This window comes from Drosophila albomicans, chromosome 3 (assembly GCF_009650485.2).
Source record: "Drosophila albomicans strain 15112-1751.03 chromosome 3, ASM965048v2, whole genome shotgun sequence".
Taxonomy (NCBI): domain Eukaryota; kingdom Metazoa; phylum Arthropoda; class Insecta; order Diptera; family Drosophilidae; genus Drosophila; species Drosophila albomicans.
The window spans coordinates 12,294,565-12,312,800 of record NC_047629.2 but is presented as its reverse complement, the minus strand read 5'-3'; the positions used below and the strand labels follow the sequence as shown (position 1 = coordinate 12,312,800).

Sequence of the window (18,236 nt, the reverse complement as noted above, 5' to 3'; positions counted from 1 at the left end):
TGTGAATCTCATGTTCTGTGAATCAATTTTTGTTATCAACTAAATTTACTTTGTCACTATATACGAGATTAAGTTAGTTGATAAATATATGTTTACAACTAGAACTTATGAGGTGTTTATTGATAACTCTAAATCTCTGATAAGCAGCAGACGTTCCTAGACTGCTATTTTGAAAAGGTTCAACATTGGAAATTGTGCTGTCGACTTATTAAAGAGAAATAATTGAAAGCAAATTTGTCATCCATCAATATTTAATAATACTCATATTCAAGTTTGATTTTGCTTTAATTGTTTAAATAAGTAGTTTTCTAATTACAAGTAGCCCCTGAGTTGAACTTAAGCTAAGTGCCATCGCTCTAATTAGTCTAAAAACGCGTCAATATGCTGCTCCCAATAATTAGAAGCACTGCCAAGAAATTATACCGAGAACATGCCCCAGCTGTTACTGCTGGCTGTGGCTCCTCCGCAGGCAGAGATGTCCCATTGTCGTGACGCTCTTGTTCCTGTTCCAGTTCCAATTCTGGATGCTGTTGACGCTTTATGGTGCCAGTTCTGACCTCTACCTTGGGCAGTGGAAAGCAATAGACACGTTCCACTTCGACCAGCAGCGGAGTGGCACTCTCCGAGGCTGTTTCAGTTACTGTGAGCGGCACACAAATGGTTGGCTCCTCGAGGGAGTTACGATCCTCGTACGGAATTCCCACACGCGTTATATTGAGTGGCAGGTGGGGAATCAAAGTCTCCGGCACACTCAGTTCACTGTGCATTTGAGCGGAACTCAAACTATCCTCATAGTACTTATAATCGTCGTGATCCACCACGTCATCGTCGATGCGATCGATGCTATCGATGTTGTCCACACGATCGATGCTAATGCCAGAATCCGTGTAAGTTCGGGGCGTGCTGCTTGGTGAGGCATCCAGAAAATCGGTGGGCCAATTGAGTGCAATCGTTGTGGACTCCACTCTTTGAGTGGGTTGCTGTGTGGCTGCTTCAGTGCTGCGTACTCTGCTGATAGTTGAACTCAGAGCCGCTCCTGGCACCGGTTGTGTGCTCTCGTAGCTATGAGTGGGATAGGGATAAGGCAATGGCATCCAGTTGTCCTCGGTCGTGTGTGTGGCTTGGCGTCGCGTGGTTGTCGTCTCTATCGATTCATTGATCTGCTTAGCCATTGCTTTCAATATCGGATCCGATGCATTCAAGTGGATGACCTCAAAGGAAGTTTGCGATTCAGTTTGTGGCGGATATTGCGGCTTTGGCTGCAGCTTTGACTCTTTGAAGCCATTTGGCATTGGCGGACGCCAGCGTCGATGTCCAGAGTTCTGTGCTCGCTCGTAGCTTTCCTGACGTGCATAGGGATTTTGATAGCCCCCAGCTGCTGTGCGTTGCTCCGACTGAGCTTCCAACTCCTCACTAGACACGTCACGTCTGTCCATGGCTGTAAATCGAAGGAGACGCTGTAAAAGCATGCTTGAGAAGTCTCTAGGAATTTCGTTACTTACCTTCCGCTGGCATGCCCATAAGCATAGCCTCTAGACGTCCATAGACACGCTGCTTCGGCTGCGTCTCCTCCTCCTGTGGCTGCAGCGGATGCTCAGGCTTCCAATTTCCATACACCACAGACTCCTGCACACCTCCCTCCTCGTTGGGCAGCGGCAAGGACAGCGGCACACTCGCAGTGCTGCTGCTGGTGATCTGCTCCCGGAGCAAAGGAATATGCGCGTGCACCGTGGATGTGGCAGGCATTGGTGCTGGAGCAACTCCATAAGTGGGCCAATTCATTGGACCCACTGGCGCTAGCGGTGGCGGTTGCATGTCCGCAATACGTATACGACCCCTTGGACGAGGCACCTGCAGCTGCTGTGCCTCTGGCTCATCCTGTGCGAGCACCAGCTGACCACCAAAGGCAAAGAGTTGCCACAACAAGATAAAGAGTAGTTTCTGCTTGCTGGCCATAATCAAATTGGCACAAGAAATGTCTTTGAAATTTTGTTTTGCCAAAAAAGTTCGTCGCAGTTCGTTTCAGTTTCGATTTCTATTCACAGAAATGATGTGCCACTTTTGAAGAGTCTCTTAATGTTGTTGTTGTTATTAGTTTTTTATTTGTATCTTCAGTTCACAGTTAGCTGCTTGGTTTTATTGTTTCATTTCGGTTTTGTTGGGCAGCAGCTCACACAACAACAGCAATTCTCATTGTTCTCAAATTCCACTTGCCCATCGATATTCGCAATCATCCAAGTTGAATGCTCGCAGCGAATTGTTGTTGTTGTTGTTGTTGTTATTTTTGTTTGCTTCTCGAACAGTTTTCGAATTTTCAAGTTCGCGTTTTCTTCTTTCGCTTTACGTACGATTTGTGGTCTAAACGCGGCGGCTTCTAAACGGCAACTGATGTTGGCCAAATCAATTTGCGGCCGCTTCAGCTTCAGCTTCAGTTCCAGCTTAAACTTCCACTTCCATGCCACATCCATTGACTGGTTGCTTCAACGGCTGCTGCTCGAAAAATAAAAATACAACAAGAACTTAATAGTGGTGGCAACAAATATGATGGAGAAGCATTCTTAATCACAGCTATAGAAATTTTTTCTTTTGTTCAGTTTTCGCTTAATTATGCGCAAGAGCGTTAAAATTTAATGGCGAATAAACATTTCTTCGTTGCCTTGGCTGCTGCCTGTTTGGTGAAAATGCAGCACATATGATTTATTTGTTGTGGTTGTTGTTCTTGTTGTTGTTGTTAATGACGTTGGAAATATTACAAACACTTGAGCACATAATCTTAAAATCTTGTAAGATACATAGGTATATCTCTCTATTAATATTTATGCAAATTACTTTGTGCCACAACAAAAGATTTTGCTTGTTTATTTTGGCACCGTTTATGAGAATGCTTGTTCTCCGCTCGACTCCAGCTCAACTCAATTCATAAATATCTCTAAAGCTGTTGATGACTGTCGCTGAGGGCAAAACTTTTCACCAAATTGATTGGTTCAACGTGTGTAACGGTAAAACAGTTGTAGGCCGAATGCTCAAACGGGCAGAGCGTATAAGCCACACAGTCAACGGTGGCTATAACACTTGGCATGTGCCAATGAAAGTTACTGGATTACTCATTTACTTGCTTACTTACTTACTTGCTATTACATTCTAGAAGAAATCAGCAGACAGTGATAAGCTTAATGCGTTTTTGTTTATGCTGACCCTAGAAAGTATTTCTCAGAATTACAAATAAATTTAATTGGAGCTAAGAGGTTGAAGATTACTTTTCATTTTCAAATAGTGTAATAATATTTTCTAGATTTTAAATTGAACTATAAAGTGGTTTATCAACAAAATACTATTTTCAAGAATTTCACATCAACCTTAATGATATTTATCGACACACTATTACTTGTCATTTTCTAGTAAAGAAATAATATTATACAGAATATGAATTCATCTTTAAAGTTGTTTATCAACCCATATTAGTATATATTTTCAGAAAAGATATAATATTTTCCAGAATGTTTAACTTAAACGTTGTTTATCAACTCAATAGAAGTTTTCATTTTCAAATTAAGAGATTGTATTTACCAGAATTTATGTTAAACTTTAAAGTTGTTTTTAATTGTTGTTTTTAGTTTTCTTAAATAAATATAAATTTGAGTCAAACTTTAAAAGTGTTTTATCATATCATTTTTCGAAAAAAATAATATTTTCTAGAATATAAATTCAATTTTAAAGTTGTTGATCAACTCAAACCGCATCAAGAGTCCTAGCTGAAAACTGAAAGTTAAAGTTTGCCCAGAGCATTTATGCTAAGGAGCACTTGAGTTACATGGATGTAACACTTTGTAAAATCGAAACCAAGTCAAAACGTCAAGAGAGAGAAAAGCTGTCATAATTATGCAAGAGCCGGTCTGACGGGGCTGTCGAAAAGTCTGCGAGGCATATGAAAAATCGAAGCTGAGAAAATGTGAATTATTCGCGAAAAAACTGGCAAACTTATAATTCATGGAATTGAATTAACAAATGTGCACACAGCACACATGAGGTAATTGAAGCTGTGAAAAAATAAAATTATAATAAAAACAAAAAATAATAACAAAAGCCATTGCGCATTGTCACGTTTTGTGAGCATTAAAGTAGATGGGATGGAGGGAGTCAAGGGGAGGAAGGGAAACTATTGTAAGTGGTGGAAACATATGGAAATGGAAAAGCGTTGAATAATGTTTGCTTAGGGTCGCATGTGTGTGTGTGTGTGTGTGTGTTTGGCATGACGGAAACTTTGCTTTTCCGCTTTTATTCAAAAGTTGGTTTCTTTTATTTGTTTTCTGCTGTTGTTGTTTCGCTTGCAACAAAACTTTCACGATCGTTAATATAAATATTTGTGCTGAAGTATTTTGATTAGTTTTTTTTATTATTTATGTGTTACGTGCGAATTTCCAGGAATATGTTAATTTCAATTTGCATTTAATATCAGAAATCACAGTCTTTCCTTCGCATCAATTTGGAAGAATTCTCGAATTATGTGCAGCACTTGATTTCCTGGTTGAGGTTTAGGTTCTACGGCGCTCTCTCTCTCTATTGGAGCACTCTCTATTGGTTCTCTAGCAGGCCAATGTATTGGCCATTCTGATTGGCAACTCGTCGCTCCTCGAGTTTCTTGGCAAAAGCAGGATCACTCTTGGCCCGCTGCTCCAATCGCTCCTGCTGCAGCTTAATGCCCGCATAGATCTGATCAAGTCCCTTCTGAATCTCCTCCGGTATGGCGGGTGGTGTGGGTATGTGATCCCCGGTGGCACGGAATCCATTCTCATCGGCTGTGTACTGCACATTCACCAGAGTGCCCTCTGGAGATTGATACGAATATTGTCCATGCTGGACAAGCACTCCATTGGGATTGGTCTCGAAGTCCTTGAGGAAGCCCGTCTCTTCGTGCACAATATTGTTGCCCGTCTCGTATTCGGTCTTGTAGCTGCCATCCTCGCTCTGCTCCTTGTTGTACTTCAGAATGGGAATCCAGGTGCTGGTCTCGCGAGGATCCTCATGACGATGATCTGGCTTCTCGTCGCGTGGAATGTTATTCGCATTGAGGTGTGCATGATGCTGATGCTGGTGCTGATGCTGATGCTGGGCGTGGCACGACAAGGCGAGCAGCGAGATGAGTATCTGGGAATTTAAATTGGTTTGAAATTTAAAAGATTTTAAAGATGAGATGGATTCATTTTTGTAAAAGGGGAATTTTCTAAAAAAAATGTTATTGCACTTAAAAGTAAACTGGGTTTCAAATTAACTCGATTTTTTTTTAAATTTTTGTGTATATATAATATATATTTAAATTATTTTTAAATAGGATTTGTGATATGTTCATTTTCCCTTTTTTTGTTTTATTTACAATATGATTTCTGTTTTCTATTTATATATTCTTATTTTTTAAGTAAGTCAACACTTGTCTTGACTTTAGCTTTAATCGATCGAGTGATTAACTTACAAGCACTTTCATTTTATGTAATGTTGATAGATTGTTCACTTGCGAACTTGTGTTGTAATTGTCATTCACAGTTTACAGTTTGCGATGTGCCACTTGATCACTCTGCCTTAAGTTGCATTTGCAGTTGCAGTTGAAGTTGCAGAAGTTGCGCGATTACTCCGTTGCCCGTTTGGCTGTGGTAAGTGAAAGCTGCAACGGATCGAACTGTGCAGCGGCGGCCCTATTTAAGAGCTTTATATAGTAGTCGCGGCTTCGACTACGACTACGACTACGACTTTGTCTCCTGCGCTCGCAGCTTGCAGATCGTAGTTCGCAGCACGAACCCACACTAACACGACTCTTGGCCACAGATACAGATACAGATACATTGCTTGCGAGTAGTTGCAATTGCCATAAGCGTAGATGCTGCTTTGAGCCAAGCTTTTTGTTCGGCATCTCAGCGAGGTTCAAAATGCTATAATGAAAATTGATTCAACTCAATTTAAGCTATTAATTGGGCTACATACATATTTTTCTATATCTATGGTATATATGATAGAATTCATATTTCTGTAAAAGTTTATTTCATCAGCTTTGTTTTCTTATACTCGTATGTGCATACTTATGGGGTCGTATAATAGTCGGCCTTACCATACCTTGCATACATTAGATATGGTAATAGGCACAGTAAAAGTCTGCGCATTGTCTGCGTCTGTCCGGTCGTTCATCTTCGTAATGCCGTTATTTAGAAATAAGCCAGAACGAGTTTTTCTGCAAGCTTCGTCGCCGTCGTTGTCTTTGCCAAAATGCAGCCGAACATGTAATACATCGCTCTCTGTCTCTCTCTTTCGTTCACTCTCTCTCTCTCTCTGCGTTTGTGTTTGCTCTCAATGTAGCGGGTCTCTCGCTCGAGTGGCGAAGATGCAAAAAGAGAGAAGAGAAGATGTTGCTGGTGCTGCTGTTGCTGCTTTGAATTCTTGTAATTGCAGCAGCGCTTATTTACGGGAGTGGTTTAAGGGGAGTAACGTTGATCAGGGCGTGCAAAAGGGGAGAGAGGGGAGAGGGAGCTGGAGGTAGGACAGTGACATACAATATATGTGTGGCACAGACTGAAATGAAAATTGTTGTAAGACTCGTGCAGCTTTGTTGCATGTTGTTGTTTTTTTTTTCGTTTTCACATTTGTTTATTTGGTTCGCGATGTTGCAGATGAGGCAAGACGACAATTGAGTTCAAAACGGCATCGGCAATGGCTCTTGGCAAATGTTAATTAGTTGTGGAAAATGGGTCAATCTGTGTTTACTGTGTGTGTGTGTGCTACGTATTTATTCGTATCATGCAGAAACGATTATGCCGCTTACTTGTCAATTTCTGGCCAAACGAGATAAACAAAAAACAAATAAATTTTGATGCCACCGAATCGAGAATCACTTGCAACACACTTAGTAGCAACATTGTGCGCCATAAGTTGAACAACCGCGCAGGCCGGTAAGAGAGCAAGACCGACATAAAAAAAACCTGGTCAAGTGTTGCCGCTGCCAACGACAGCCACAGCAGCGACAGCGACGCCAACAACTACGATAACAACTACGACAACAACTAAGGCAACAACTTTTTTTTGGGACAGGCCGCCTTCACAGGCACACCCCCAAGCAAATTGTTGTGCCGTCTTCTTCGTCTGCCGCCCACCCAAAACTCACAGCTCACCAAGCCGGGTTTCAAGCTGAGCTGTCGCCATTGTTGTTGTTGTCAGCATTGCTGTTGTGAGGTGAGTCACCAGTATCAGTCAGCGGCAATTGTGCAATTTTCACAAGTTGTTCGACCGACTCAATGAAAACGAAAGCTGGCAAGGTTAGCTTCAGCTCCAGCAGATCCTCACACTCCACACTCAGCAGACTCACACACTGACCCACATGATGATTACACAGTAGTTGTTGTTGGCCATTGAAAATGTCAAATGATTGCCGGATTGCTGATTGGATTCTTAGTTCACATTTGGTGTAGGTTTCATCGCTGTGTGGTTGGTTGTGTTCTTAGCTCGTGCGGCATTTGACATTTAAACACTGGAGACTGGAGACTGCAGCCAAATAGCTGGAGACTGCAGTTTTAAAGGCCGAGCGCATATAGAAGACACCACAACGAATGGAGAGTGCGGAGTGGAGACTGCAGACTTCAGAGTTCAGACTGCAGACTGGTTTACAAAAGTCCGAGGGGCTGCTAACGGCGCAGCGAGGCAATAAATTTTGCGGCAATTTCAAGTGTCATGATGTTGTGAAATTTGTTGTCAGTTAGCTGGCATCTTGAGCTTGAATCGTAAATAATGCTCTAGTAATGGATGGAGATGTCCGTTGTCTGCCGTCTGTAGTCTGTTTTGTGTTGATCGGCAATCAACGCCACTTGATAGACAGACCACGTATCGGGGCATCGTAATTGCCATTTCTAACAGGCATATTCTTAAAGAGATTCTTTTTGATCCGATCGGAGCACCGAATGATATCATCATCTGCACTGATTTTGAATGCAAAACTACGAGTAATTCCATATAATCATGTTTTATATCACTTACAGTTCAAGTTTGTTGACCGAACAAAAGCAAAAAGAAAAAAACACAAAAGTATATTGAACTGATTTGCAAATATATTCATTTTCCTTTCCACTTGATGAAATCTAAAGCACGTCCGATCGAAGTGATGTTCAACATCCAATCAACATCGGATACAATATTTAGTTGAACTTGAAAATCATTTGTTGGCAAAAAGGGCGGTAAATTTCCCCCTAGGTCGATGTTCCGAAAGTAATACGATCCCTGAAAACATCTTTGGAAATATAATCGAACTTCATTTACAATTCCATATGGAACTAACCTTTGTGAGAGGACACTTTTTGGGAGCATTGGAGTTCGCTAATATGATTTTATACGCAATATTAAAGAACCTGTTGCCCTGTGATTCCTTGAAGAATTTGCACAAATCCACACTTAAATTGAGAATCCTATTAAAATAATTCGACGGCGGTCGAGCAATGAGTAATGCAAATGTTACATTCTGGTTCCTTATATCATCCTTGAGACTAAAATTTGCATATAACAGCGACCTCTCCGGCTCGATAATGATGCAATCCATTGAGTTCATTAGTTTTGTATTTGAAACGCAGTTAAAGGATTTCCAATGCACAGCCAGGCGTTGTGTGAATACCTGAAAAATATTCGCATATTGTTGAAATTATTATTCTAATAATGACGTCATTAATATACTTTGTTAACAGAATAGACATTTGGAAATAGCAGAGCAAAAATATAAAGTTTAATCATATTTGCTGTTTCTTAGCTGGCAAGCAAACAATAACTAAAATTGTTTTAAAATGCCGAAAGTTTGCATTTATTTTCAGTATAATAAGATCTCGATATTATAAATAATAATGTAAATTGTTGAAATTGCTAAGCATCAATAAACATTTGTAAATTGGCGTAGAAAACAATCTATTAAATTATATTATTAGACCAAAGAGAATTTTCTACAATAACAACTGAAATGCAACTGAAAATTGAACTATGAAATTTATTTGGAAATTGCCCATTCTAACAGGCATATTCTTAAAGAGATTCTCTTTGCTCCGATCATCATCTGCACTGATTTTGAATACAAAACTACGAGTTATTCCATATAATCATTTTATTTTATATCACTTACAGTTCAAGTTTGTTGACCGAACGAAAGCAAAACTGAACTGATTTTCAAATACATATATTCATTTTCCTTTCGACTTGATAAAATCTACAGCACGTCCGAACAAAGTAATGTTCAAAATCCAATCAACATCGGATACAATATTTAGATCAACTTGAAAATCATTTGCAGGCAAGAAGGGCGGTAAACTTCCACCTAGGTCGATGTTCCGAAAGTAATACGATCCCTGAAAATATGTTTGGAAATAGAATCAAATTTCATTTGGAATTCCATGTGAAAGTAACCTTTATGAAAGGACACTTCTTGGGAGCATTGGAGTCCGCGAAGATAATTTTATACGCAATTTTAAAGAACCTGTTGCCCTGCGATTCCTTGGAGAACTTGCAAACATCCACATTTAAATTGACAATCCTATGAAAATCATTTGCCGGCGGGCGAGCAATAAGTACTGCAAAGGGTACATTCATTTTCCTCATGTCAGCATTGATGCTCACATTTGCACTTAAAAGTGATCTCTCCGGCTCGATAATGATGCAATTTAATGAGTCGATTAGTTTTGTATTTGGAATGCAGTTAAAGGAATTCCATCGCACAGCCAGCCGTTGTGTTGATGCCTGTTAAATATTCACCATATTATTCAAGCTATTCTAAAAATGATGTCACAAAATATACCTCGATAGCAAGCAACACAATTGGCAGTAGTAGAACAAACATATTTGGTTTATTCATATTTGCTGTTTCTCAGTTGGCAAGCAAACAATAACTAAAATTATTTTAAAATGCCGAAAGTTTGCGTTTATTTTCAGTATAATTAGATCTCGAAATTATAAATAATGATGTAAATTATTGAAATTGCTAAGCATCAATAAACATTTGTAGCCTGGCGAATAAAACAATTAATACAATTATATAATTGAACCAAAGAGAATTTTCTATAATAACAACTGAAAATCGAACTGCATTTAAATATGAATTTTTTTTTGAAATTCAAAGTATTTATTTTCCGATTTCTTTAACAATGATTATTTACCATTTCTACTGGCTTCTTTCAAACGTCCACTAAGTGAAATATTTAATATCGAGTCCTTGGGTAGAAAATAATTGAACTCCACTTGAAAATCGGTCTGGGGTAAAAATGGTGGCACATTTGCTCCAATATTCATATTGCGAAAGTAGTAGAAGCCCTGGAAAATAAAGAGGTAAGTTTCTTCATTAAAAAATTGGGAGGAATAAAATTCAAACCTTTGCTTGTGGACACTTGTGGGGTAAATTACTGTCTTTCATCATGCTGCGATAGGCAATAGTCATGAATTTGTTTCGCTTTGTAGATGTGTAAAACTTGCAAACATCGATATTTAGGTCCATGATCGTATGAAATTCATTGGTGGGTGGGCGTGGCAGTCGCAATAAGAAGCTTGCATTGAGTTGCCGAAACTCGCGATTGTATTTGAATTCGGCAGTTATAATCGATCTGTCTGATCCCTCAATGCTGCACTTGTTAGACTCTACAATTTCTGGGTTAACCGCACACTTAAAGGATTCCCAATACACGATCAATCTTTGCGAGGGCTGCAGAATGATTTCAGATTATGTAAGTATCTGATAGATATTAAAGTATAAATCGGATGCTTACCTTGCTGGCAGAAGAAGGTATCGCGAGTAGTACAACCAGAATATATAACATTTCCATGTTGTTATTCACTCGCATGGAAATCGAACAATGACTTAATGTTGGAGGTTATTCAATTTGCCTAAACAAATTTAGTAATTGTTTTTTAATTGCTTTGCCCGCATTCTCTACATATAATTAAGGTAGTGATCAGAAATAAATTATCTAAATCAAAATGGAAACATGCAGAACAATGTCATTAACATTTATTGAAAATGTGCGTGAAGTTAAATGGAAAACTCTGCACATAAAGTGATTAATATAATATTTAATAATTATGAAGATGTGTGTGATACAAAATTGCAGCCGTCAATCCATATTTTCTAATGTAATATTTAGTATGACAAAATTATTCAGCTTTCGGCAAATTACAGTTTATATTTTATTGCATTTATATGAATTAATTGCTAAGCACTTAAGGCTTCTTTTTGTGCTTGGTAGTATATGCCAGACGTCCGATTAGAGTCACATTTAAAATCGGAGTCTTGAGCAAATAGAAATCCAGTGTGATTTTGATGGGATTCCTTGGCAAAAACGCTGGAATATTATCTGCAATGCTCATGTTGCGATAGTAGTAAAGCCCCTAAAAATAAAATATAAATATAATAATATAATAATTATAAATAAAATTTAAATATTATAAATGCAAATAAAATAAGCTTACTTTAAAAAAAAAATATATATAATATGTATAGGAATAAAAAAAAATTATATTAAATATATTAATTATATGAATTAAAAAATAATAATAAACATTAACTTACCTTTCGCTGTGGACATCCTTTAGGCATATTGCTAATCCTTGTCATGCTTTTGTAGGCGGGGCCAATAAAGTTCTTGTTCTTATACGATCCTCGAAAGAACTCGCAAATATCAATCTCCGTCTCAAAGTGCTTGGTGAATTCATTAAACGGCGGTTGAGGCAAGTGCAATGCAAAGCTAGCATTATAGTGCTTAAAATCGCGATTGTATTCTATCTCGGCTGTAAGCAGATTTTTATCGGGTTCAATGATGATGCATCTATGGGATGGGATGATTTCTGGATTTATCACACAATCGAATGTCTTCCATACAATCACTAGCTTCTGTTAAACCAAAATATTCTTTGCTTTAATCAATGAATGAAATTCACAAAGGATTCAGAACTCACCTTGGCCAAGGAAGCTGCTATTAGAAGCTGAAGCAGAGTTAGTCTACAAATATTGTTCATTCTGCGGATGTTTGGTAAACTGTGTCGCTCGTGTGGTTCGCACCATGATTAAATATTGAAACCCGAGCTGAACGCAAATTTTTGTTATTGATTTTTAAGTGCTGCGATAGAAATTTTTGTGTGGCTTGTGTCTAGCCTAATTATCGTTAAGTTTTATGGAAATTTTTATGCACGCATAATGTTGTAAATTGTATGATAAAGATTTGTCTGCGACATGTTAGACGAATATATCAAATATATATAATATATAACATCTTCTACATTTAATAGCATTCATTCTTAGAAATAATATTTATATCATATGTTGCTTAAGATCCTTAAGCATTTAAAGCATTTAAAGTGGTTTGGTCTATTTACTTAATAAGATATTGGATCTGTGCAATTAAAATTCTTAAGCTACATTTTTAATTGATTTTTCAATTGGTTTATTAATATTTGTCTTATAAATTCTGTAACACATAAAACATTGTATTCTAAGTAATAATATTTTGCTTCAAGCATCTTAAACCTTATAACAAATTCAAATTTTTGTTAAGTTTATGGAATATTGGTTGGATATGAACATACATTATTCTCAAGTGTTTAAATGAATTCATTTATTTTACACTAATTTGTTGATGTAATTATGTATGCTTCTTTTTTTAGAAAACAGCCAAAAAACTCTTGATGAAAATATGAACTGTAGCATACTTTTGGGCGGTTTGTTTTTCAATATGAACTTAACTTGAAAATTAATAACGACAGCAATTTTAACTCCAATTACAACTACATAATATAGAAATTAATGTAGATAATTATCTGGAAAGTTTTAAAAATCCAATCCAATAATCATTTTTTCAGGTCGCTGCTGTGCGATGCATTAAAAAATATAAACTGCTACAAAATCGGGTTATTCTGATGTAATTATTTTGTATAAATTAAATACTATTTGAAAATTTGTACGCTGTTAAGTATGTATGTATGTATATAGGTAATTCTTTGGCGTAATTAGTCTCGTGGGACACTATTTACACTGAAAAAACATAAGCACTATATTTAGAGCTAAGATTATTTTAGAAACTTTTTCAGTTTTACAATAAAATACATACATGTGTTAATTTTTTGGTTTGCCTCCAAATTCATTATTTTTGCATTTATCTTAAATAGAAATTTAATTCCAAAATCATTCTAAGCTTTAATTAAAGTGGTAATCAAGAGGTTTTAGTTATTCATCTTACTTAAAGTAAAAAAAGTTTTTATATATGTTTTTTCGCATAAGAATTACATATATATTTTTAAAAATACTTCTTTTTCCTATTGTGCTCCCTGCTGATGTCGTATAAATGCCCAAGAACTGTGACATTCATGACAGTCGCCACACGTGGCAAGAACCAAGTAAAGTGCAGCAAGAACGGCGACTCTGTGAGCAACGGAGGCAATGAGTCGGCTATCGTAACGTTCTGTACCTTGTAATGTCCCTAAGGAAAACAATTTGTTATAATCTCAAAGTCATTATTTAAAAGTTCAGCTAAAGTTACCTGATGAAGAGGGCAATGAATGTTTTTGTTCCCCATATTCGCCAGACTGTGAAGAATATCGATCAGCGCTTTGCGTTTTCGTTCTCTTAGCACTTTGCACAGCTCGAAGGTGATGTCAAATATCTGTGTGAAGACTCTCTTCTTTGGTATGGATACTTTCACAGAGCCGCCCAACGCCTTGAATGGCTGCAGCAACACAAGTTCGGCATTGATGCTTCTATTGCGTGGAGTTACAACATCGCAGCTTGCTTTGGTAATGAATTGTTCGTTGACGACGCACTCGAATTGCTGCACCACAATAAAGTATCCCATGTTCTACAAATACACAATACATTATCTATCTCTGTCCATCACTGTTGTGGTCTCTTTGCTTACCGGCAAGAGCTGCACTGCGGGACACAAGCGCCAAGCAATGAATATAAGAAAGATGCGCAAACTGAATTTCATCACGATGTTTGCCTTTTGTACCCGAACTCTCAACTGCCAAACAATTGGTGATCACAGACAGACAGACAGGCGTTGGCATTGGCCTTTTCCGATAATGAAGTGGCTCACTGATCGGCCGCTTGCTCGTTTAATTGTCGGAACTGTGTGGGGCCAATTAAATGGTAAATGCGTCTACATTTCATATGGACGAGGTGCGTTTATTACTTCATCAATGAATTGTGGATTATTTGAAACTCATCTTCGCTATCCCAGTTATTGCATCAATTTGTTTTTGCCATTCAACAATGATTTGCACACACCTCGCAATACAAATTTATTGCGATCTGTGTACTTAAGCGAACGCAACTGAGATGCGTAAACAAATCAGTTTGGATCTCATATCAATGCCAATAATCGCAGCGGTTGCGCAGCGATTAGAGCATTTAGTTTTTTGGAAACGGTTTTCGTATCGATTTTGGTTTTGGTTTGCTTTTCGGTTTTAGTATTTGTCCATTGTCTTTTGGCTTTGACTGACAGCTGAGCATCAGCTTGTGGTTGGACGTGTGGGTAAATAATCTTGGAGATCAACATCAGCAACATCATCATCGTCATCTAGTTGATGGGCAGTCGGAATCGGAGTCGGAGTCTGTGTCTGTGTCTCAGCGCATCATCCGCAACCGCAAGATTCCGTGAAGGGCAGTTTGGTAATTTTGTAAGCGCCACGAGGCTGAGAAATACTCAGAAATACTCAAATACTCCTCAAGTGAATGCTGTGTGTGTGCAGTGAGTGCTAGTACTCGATAAGTGGCAATGAGACACAAACTTAATTGTTCAATATTTATTCATTTATTTATAATGTCTTTGCTTCTTCATCATCATCATCATTTTCTCGTCTTATTCCATTTTGGGTGTGTAGGTGTGTGTATAAGTGTATAAGTGTGTGTTGGTAGGTGCCAAATGGCTAAGAACAGAGTGTATTTCGCTCGATATATGGCATATGGGCAGTGCTGTGCTATTTCCAGTACGTAATACTTTATACAGAGAATATATATATTATAAGATACAATTTACGATATTCGATATACGCTCCAAACGATATACGGTTACGGTTATGGTATTCGACCTAATGTTAATTACTTAATTACACATACGCCCCGTGTGTATGTGGGCAACATCAACAAAACAAACAGCTGCTTATTGCGGCGCAACGGGCAGATGATCGCCCTCGGGCTGGAAGCCATTCTCATCGGCAGTGTAGCGCAGCGTGATGAGATTGCCCTCGGGATCGCTGTAGCTGAAGGAGCCGGTTTGCACCAGGACGAGTTCCTCGTGCTCATCGATCACTTGGCCATCGCTGGTCTCCGACTTGGGGATGATGATCTTCTTGAGGAAGCCAACATTCTCCACGCGAATGCCATTCGATGTTTCATAGCTGTTGAAGGGTTAAACAGAAATTGTTCAACTGGAACTTCTACTTCTATTACTGCGATCAGTCTCACCTGCTGTTGAAGCTGCCGTCGGCATTGTTCACATTATCCTGCTGGATAATGCTCGCCGGCGTGGTTGTTGTGGTCACAGATCCGCCACGCACATCCTGGGGACGAGCCAGCACATAGGACAACAGCAGAGCCGAGCACAACACAGATACGAACTTGTACATGATTTTTGTAGTGAACTATTTGGGTTTATCCTTTATACGATAGACGCTTTTTGTGGGGCGTGGCAAGTCAATTCCAGCGAGTTAGTGCGCAACTGTTGACTACCCAGCAACTGCTTGCGCTTTATATACCATCTCGTTGGCGAGGGCGAGCACCTCATTCGCACTCACACTCGCACTCACATTCGCAGTCGCAGTCGAAGTCGCTGTCGCACGCACCGTGGCAGCCAGCTTCGGTTGCCACAGCTAACGATTACGATGGGCGCACTAGATAAGAAGCAGAGAGCGTCAAGTACAAGTACTCGCACTCGCACTCGTACTTCACCGCACATCAGCCAAACAACAACGAAAAAATGACGAGCGGGCGCTTCTTCGTCTCATTTCAGATTGTGATACCCTGCAGTCAATTTGGCATCTAAGGGGTATGCAATTCACATGCAAATTAGGCAGCTTATCTTCAATATTTAAATGTACTGTCGATAAATTTGATACTATTCGATAAATTCGATAGTACTCGATAATAATCGATTTCTTTATTTTAAATGGCTGTGGTGTCCTTAAACTAATTCAATATTAAGATAATATTTAAAATAAGTGTAAAAACTGTAATATACTATCAATTAATATCTATTGAATCGAACGCTATAAAATTTATCGACAGTAAATTTAAATATTGTTGATTATCTGAACTTCTGTTAAATAATATAAAAATTTTATTGAACTATTTACTTGAAAGTCAAATCAAATACTTGAAATAAGTGAACTCTCGATTTACATTTAAGTTTGAACTGTTGTGACAGAAAGCGTATATTATAAATTACTCATAGGAAAAATTTAGTGATTTAAAATACGCCTTTTTAAGCCAATTAAATTCCATTAGCTTTTACATTATTCTAGTTTACAATTTATTATTCGCAAAGAAGTAAAATCGATAGAAACCTTTCTTTGAAATAACTCAATACATTTTTCATAAGTTCATAACTTTTTCACATTTGATTATAATTTTTTTTTTTTTCTCATAAACATATATACTTATATTATATTATATTTTCTATATTTTTAATGAATAATCTTGCTATTTATAAGCATTGCGAACTTCCTAAATAATATTGCATACGTTTTAAAGTACACTTGTGAAAACAAATGCAAATCTAGTTTCGTTATTTTACAACAATTTGAAAAAGATTTGAATATCCAAAAGTCAATTGTAGGGTATCGCAACGTCGCGCATACTTCCTGCCAGGAATGTTGGTTTTTTTGTTTTGGTTTTTTGTTGTGACCATCATTTGAGGTATTTTTTTATTGTCCGTTTCGCGCGTCTGGCCGATGAGTAAACGCCGCACCGCCAAAGAGATGGAGAAGATGAAGCGTCGGTGTCAGCAGGTGATGTTGATACTGATACCCGAAGCTGGTGCTGCGACGACAGCTGAGCTGAGCTGAGCAGAGTTAAGCCGAGCTCTGACACATGTCTGTCTACTGTCGTCTTCTGTCGCCAGGCCGAAGTTGATGGCATTGCCAGTCGGAGTTGGCAGCTACGTGATTCGCCTGCTCAGAACATAACTCTTATCCATGTATTGCAAGTTCCGCTGCAAGGCAACTTCCAGAGAATCCGTTAAGGATTTAAGTTTACAAGAAATAAAACATTAACTAGCTTTAGGCTTAAAGTTAAAGCTAATTCAAGTTGTAATCAATCAATCAAAAGTTTCGCATAAGGCGTGTCATGCTCGTAGGTATTGCAAATTGACTTGCCAAGCACGTTTCAATTATGGAAACAATTTGGCCGATAGCATTAGAATTCGCGCCGGAGTTAACGGTGAACACGCACAAAGGGGTAATAAAAAATGTAGAGTACGGCTATTGTAAAAGAAATCATAACGTTGAGTGTGGATTACGTATACGCAGCTTGGGTCAATGAACCTGCATACAAATATTTGCATATTTTACACATCTGTCACTCTCTCGTTTGTTTGTTTCTATGTGATTTCTTACAGCATTAAAGTTCTCTTCAGGAACTGCAATTTAAACTTAACAAACGTTCTCTAATATCTTGAAATAATACGGAATTCTCACTTTCGTTTTCTGCTTAGATTACACAACTAAGCTTGAGGCATTAGAAGAAGTTGCAGAGTGCTATGTTATATTGTTAGGACAAACATTTTGCCCACGTTCGCACACAAATTGAATTCACACAATCACCCACAAAGTATATAATACATATACCATCTATATGACCACGTATTTGCCAATTAGCGTTCCTTAACGAAAATGTTAACAAGCTGATTGTTTGGCCTCTGCAAATGCAGAATTGCAGCCGAGCTTAGCTGCAAAGTTAACACAAATTTCACACACACATCGGGTCACGTCAGGTAAACAGACATTGGCTGAAGATCTGGTCAAGATCGTGCCTTAACTTTTTGGGCGAGGCACCCAAAATGAATGCGAATGTAGAACATTACGTAAGTAGCGAAGTGATGAGAAAAAAGTGAAGAGTTAAATTATGCGAAACACGTAAAAATCGAGAAAGTAATCAGTATAGTTGAAAATCACAACTATGTTAATTCTTGTCTCACTCTCTTCGTAGTAGAAATCGAAATAGAAATACGAAACAAACAATAAATGTTCTCTAA

The 18,236-nt window shown here is 38.2% G+C and overlaps 7 protein-coding genes across 9 annotated transcripts; all 7 read right to left on the bottom strand.

The window, feature by feature from the left end:
- Positions 1-252: 252 nt before the first annotated feature.
- Positions 253-3,129, bottom strand: LOC117566697 (uncharacterized). 3 transcript variants are annotated; one of them, XM_052005128.1, is made up of 3 exons: positions 2,830-3,129; positions 1,503-2,490; positions 253-1,438 (listed from the first exon to the last, which is right to left on the bottom strand). In XM_052005128.1, exons 2-3 carry the CDS (start codon positions 1,954-1,956, stop codon positions 366-368), a joined length of 1,527 nt encoding a protein of 508 aa, XP_051861088.1. In that variant the 5' UTR covers positions 1,957-2,490; positions 2,830-3,129; the 3' UTR covers positions 253-365. The 3 variants fall into 3 exon arrangements, with proteins under 3 accessions (XP_051861088.1, XP_051861089.1, XP_034102134.1); XM_052005129.1 differs by having other exon boundaries at positions 1,503-2,487; XM_034246243.2 differs by having other exon boundaries at positions 1,503-3,129.
- Positions 3,130-4,348: 1,219 nt separating this feature from the next.
- On the bottom strand, positions 4,349-5,586 carry LOC127565611 (larval cuticle protein 1). The gene is made up of 2 exons (XM_052004961.1): positions 5,468-5,586; positions 4,349-5,145 (listed from the first exon to the last, which is right to left on the bottom strand). Exons 1-2 carry the CDS (start codon positions 5,477-5,479, stop codon positions 4,573-4,575), a joined length of 585 nt encoding a protein of 194 aa, XP_051860921.1. The 5' UTR covers positions 5,480-5,586; the 3' UTR covers positions 4,349-4,572.
- Positions 5,587-5,620: 34 nt separating this feature from the next.
- Positions 5,621-7,512, bottom strand: LOC127565612 (uncharacterized). The gene is made up of 2 exons (XM_052004962.1): positions 7,145-7,512; positions 5,621-5,921 (listed from the first exon to the last, which is right to left on the bottom strand). Exons 1-2 carry the CDS (start codon positions 7,198-7,200, stop codon positions 5,621-5,623), a joined length of 357 nt encoding a protein of 118 aa, XP_051860922.1. The 5' UTR covers positions 7,201-7,512.
- A 520-nt stretch (positions 7,513-8,032) lies between these two features.
- Positions 8,033-9,822, bottom strand: LOC127565546 (uncharacterized). The gene is made up of 4 exons (XM_052004526.1): positions 9,415-9,822; positions 9,134-9,356; positions 8,309-8,638; positions 8,033-8,250 (listed from the first exon to the last, which is right to left on the bottom strand). Exons 1-2 carry the CDS (start codon positions 9,604-9,606, stop codon positions 9,192-9,194), a joined length of 357 nt encoding a protein of 118 aa, XP_051860486.1. The 5' UTR covers positions 9,607-9,822; the 3' UTR covers positions 8,033-8,250; positions 8,309-8,638; positions 9,134-9,191.
- Positions 9,823-11,208: 1,386 nt separating this feature from the next.
- Positions 11,209-12,017, bottom strand: LOC127565603 (uncharacterized). The gene is made up of 3 exons (XM_052004905.1): positions 11,950-12,017; positions 11,564-11,884; positions 11,209-11,382 (listed from the first exon to the last, which is right to left on the bottom strand). The coding sequence occupies exons 1-3, from the start codon at positions 12,007-12,009 to the stop codon at positions 11,215-11,217; spliced, it is 549 nt and encodes a 182-aa protein (XP_051860865.1). The 5' UTR covers positions 12,010-12,017; the 3' UTR covers positions 11,209-11,214.
- Positions 12,018-12,922: 905 nt separating this feature from the next.
- On the bottom strand, positions 12,923-14,710 carry LOC127565634 (uncharacterized). Its single transcript, XM_052005075.1, has 3 exons — positions 13,902-14,710; positions 13,527-13,841; positions 12,923-13,466 (listed from the first exon to the last, which is right to left on the bottom strand). The coding sequence occupies exons 1-3, from the start codon at positions 13,971-13,973 to the stop codon at positions 13,284-13,286; spliced, it is 570 nt and encodes a 189-aa protein (XP_051861035.1). The 5' UTR covers positions 13,974-14,710; the 3' UTR covers positions 12,923-13,283.
- A 65-nt stretch (positions 14,711-14,775) lies between these two features.
- LOC127565635 (endocuticle structural glycoprotein ABD-4) lies at positions 14,776-15,728 on the bottom strand. The gene is made up of 2 exons (XM_052005076.1): positions 15,452-15,728; positions 14,776-15,384 (listed from the first exon to the last, which is right to left on the bottom strand). Exons 1-2 carry the CDS (start codon positions 15,610-15,612, stop codon positions 15,147-15,149), a joined length of 399 nt encoding a protein of 132 aa, XP_051861036.1. The 5' UTR covers positions 15,613-15,728; the 3' UTR covers positions 14,776-15,146.
- Positions 15,729-18,236: the final 2,508 nt, after the last annotated feature.